This window comes from Triticum aestivum, unplaced genomic scaffold (assembly GCF_018294505.1).
Source record: "Triticum aestivum cultivar Chinese Spring unplaced genomic scaffold, IWGSC CS RefSeq v2.1 scaffold78653, whole genome shotgun sequence".
Classification (NCBI taxonomy): domain Eukaryota; kingdom Viridiplantae; phylum Streptophyta; class Magnoliopsida; order Poales; family Poaceae; genus Triticum; species Triticum aestivum.
Window position 1 is genome coordinate 1 of NW_025240870.1, and position 3,474 is coordinate 3,474.

Here is a 3,474-nt window from a genome sequence, read left to right on the forward strand (position 1 = left end):
AAAAGTGCTCAAAACATCAAGCATTGAAATCTTTTTCTTGTGTATATCTCCTCGGATGTTTTTTTGGCTTGAAAACTTGCAAGCACCTACAAAGTTTGATCATATTTGATGTTGCAAAGTTTCATTTTTTTTCTAATTTACTGTTCGTAGAGGATGTAGGGGCACTCGAGATCTGAAAAACCACTCTCCTTTTCTAATTATCTCTCCATTATTTTGCATTGTCTTATGTTTTCTTGGCACAAAGAGAATGTTTTATTGTGCACTTGAATTTTTTTTCTAAAATTATTATGTACTTGACATGATTTGTTCCTTACTTTTTTTTGTAAAACATCTTCTTAATTAATCCCAACGTTGTATCTTCTCTTTATGAATATGCATGCATGTGCGGATTCGCTTGCCTATTTTACGTTCACGCATTTTGATATATAACAGTTAATTACCGGTAAGTGAGCGATCCTCGCTTATTTGCATGGAGGAGTGTATTTATGATCAAACAGCATTGTTTTATATAATATCTCTTGTGAAATTTTGCTACGTACTTTGTTCATGAAGTACATGAAAATCAAATTGCTATTTTTTGTGTTCGTTTTCCTTTTTCCTTTAAAATATCATGTGAAGAGGAGTTATATCCCATCAACCATGAAGCTCCAAGATTCCAGTCATTAGAAAGTTATATCTAGTTTTGCGCGTGTGGTGGTGTTTGTAATATATGCGTCTATGTTAACTTGTTGTTTCCAGAAAATAGTTTTACCTACTATGAATTTAGAAATAGACCTGTATTCTTTAGCTATAAAATAATACACTCCTCCATTAATTTTTGGCGGAGTCTAGATTTGGTCCCTCAACTTTAAAACCGGACAACTTGCGCCATTAACTACTGAAACCGGCCAAGATTCATCCCTGGTCACGGTTTTGACCGGTTTTGGTGCTGTCCCAACCCGGTTTTGACCGTGCCGACTCAAATTCGCATACCTTTTCCAAGTCCGTTTAATGTTTTCAAATTCGGGTATTTTTTTCAAATACATGAACTTTTTAAAAATTTATGTACTTTTCCAAATCTGCGTACTTTTTCCAAGTTCACATACTTTTTTTTAAATCCACGTACTTCTTTAAAGTTCCTGTGGTTTTTTTAAAATTCATGTAATTTTTAAAAATTGGCATACTTATTCCTATTCACGTATATTTTTTTGGGTTTGAAAATTTTATGTGAAACTGAAAACATATGCGGATTTGAATATCTTTTACGCGAATTAGAAAAAAATGTGTGGATTTGAAAATTGATGTCAACTTGAAACAAGTATGTGAATTTCAAACAAAGTTCATGGATTGGAAAGGAACAAATCTGCGTACTTTTTTTTAAATCCACGTACTTCTTTCCAATCCATGAACTTTGTTTGAAATTCACATACTTGTTTCAAGTTGACATAAATTTTCAAATCCACACATTTTTTTTCTAATTCGCGTAAAAGATATTCAAATTCGCATATGTTTTCAATTTCACATAAAATTTTCAAACCCAAAAAAATATACGTGAATAGGAATAAGTATGCCAATTTTTAAAAATTACATGAATTTTAAAAAAACCACAGGAACTTTAAAGAAGTACGTGGATTTAAAAAAAAGTACGTGAACTTGGAAAAAGTACGCAGATTTGGAAAAGTACACAAATTTTTAAAAAGTTCACGTATTTGAAAAAAATACCCGAATTTGAAAACATTAAACGGACTTGGAAAAGGTATGCGAATTTGAGTCGGCACGGTCAAAACCGGGTTGGGACAGCACCAAAACCAGTCAAAACCGTGACCAGGGATGAATCTTGGCCGGTTTCAGTAGTTAAGGGCGCAAGTTGTCCAGTTTTAAAGTCGAGGGACCAAATCTAGACTTCGCCAATAACCGGTCAAAATCGAGACCAGGGACAAACCTTGTCCGATTTTGTTAGTTGGGGGTGCAAGTTGTCCGGTTTCGGAGTTGAGGGACCAAATCTAGACTTCAGCAAGAGTTAAGGGACGAAAAGTATACTTTTCTCATAATATAATAATAGATAGTTTCTTAAATCAACATGTTATATATACCTTCTCAGGCAGTTATGACTTCCGACTTTAGTTCTGATAGTTTAGTCTGGCTTGTGATCCTGCGCCAACAGTATCTATTCAATTATAGATTTATCCACCAACTGCCAATTAGTCGATGCAAAACTTGAAACTTCGACCAATGTCCAAGTACTAACTAGAAGTACTGAAAAAAATGTTTTTCTTGATGAATTTGCTTGTAAAGTTGGAAGTTGAACAACTGCATGCCACCATTACTCCACTATCAGTAAACTAAACTAGAAGCTCGTAACTAATTTGCAGGTACCATTTGAAGGACGCAGTCCTTGATGGTGGCCTCCCGTTCCAAAGAGCATACGGGATGACGTTGTTCGTGTACAACAGCACGAACATGCACGTTAACAGCATGTTCAACGAGGCCATGAAGAACCATTCAACCATCATCACCAAGAAGCTCCTTGAGTTCTACATGGGGTTTGACAGTGTGGGCACCCTTGTTGATGTCGCCGGTGGTGTGGGTGCAACCATCCACACCATCACCTCCAAGTACCCGCACATCAAGGGGGTCAACTTTGACTTGCCCCACGTTATCTCTGATGCGCCGTCCTTCCCTGGTGTGGAGCATGTCGGGGGTGACATGTTCGAGAAGGTGCCCTCCGGCGATGCCATCCTCCTAAAGTGGATCCTTCATGACTGGACTAACAAGCATTGCACGAATCTACTAAGGAACTGCTTTGACGCACTCCCTGTTCACGGCAAGGTCATCGTCATGGAAGGCATCTTGCCGTTGAAACCAGACTCAACATCCAGGGGGCAGCTGATGTTCTTAGGTGACATGATCGTGCTCATGCACACCCCAGGTGGCAAGGAGAGGCAACAGAGGGAGTTCGAGGAGCTTGCAAGGGGTGCAGGGTTCACCAGTGTCAAGACCACTCACATCTACGGAAATGCGTGGGTCATTGAATTCATCAAATAAATTTCAGTATTAGCTTCTAGTTGTTGCTCCTAAAATCCACAAATGACTTTCGAGTTTCCATCGTGTTTACTTAATTTTGAATCATTAACATATTTTACGTACATAATAAAGGATTTGGTACTTAAGTTGTGCGAGAAATTGCTATTTCTATGTTGAGTAAATTTGGCAATGTTAAGCCTAGGAACTTGTGTGCAGGCTTACGCATATAGAGCACATCAAGCATGTTTATTTTGTTTTTTGTTGTTGAACTGTGTTGTGTTGTGCTATGTTTAGTTTACCCAAATACTTAAAAGTGTCGTTGCACTTTTTGTCAAAGCCGAGGACACGCACTGTAGTCGTCAATCGCGTGATGCGGAAAAAATGCATGGTAATTTGACCCCACCCGTTGGCAAAAGGGGATGCAAAGCAAGTACATTTAATGCAACACGTTCACATACTGTGTAAATCAAG

The 3,474-nt window shown here is 37.9% G+C and overlaps 1 protein-coding gene across 1 annotated transcript; it reads left to right on the plus strand.

Annotated features, from left to right (window-relative positions):
• Nucleotides 1–2,211: 2,211 nt before the first annotated feature.
• LOC123176812 (tricetin 3',4',5'-O-trimethyltransferase-like) lies at nt 2,212–3,024 on the plus strand. Its single transcript, XM_044590858.1, has 2 exons — nt 2,212–2,219; nt 2,352–3,024. Exons 1-2 carry the CDS (start codon nt 2,212–2,214, stop codon nt 3,022–3,024), a joined length of 681 nt encoding a protein of 226 aa, XP_044446793.1.
• Nucleotides 3,025–3,474: the final 450 nt, after the last annotated feature.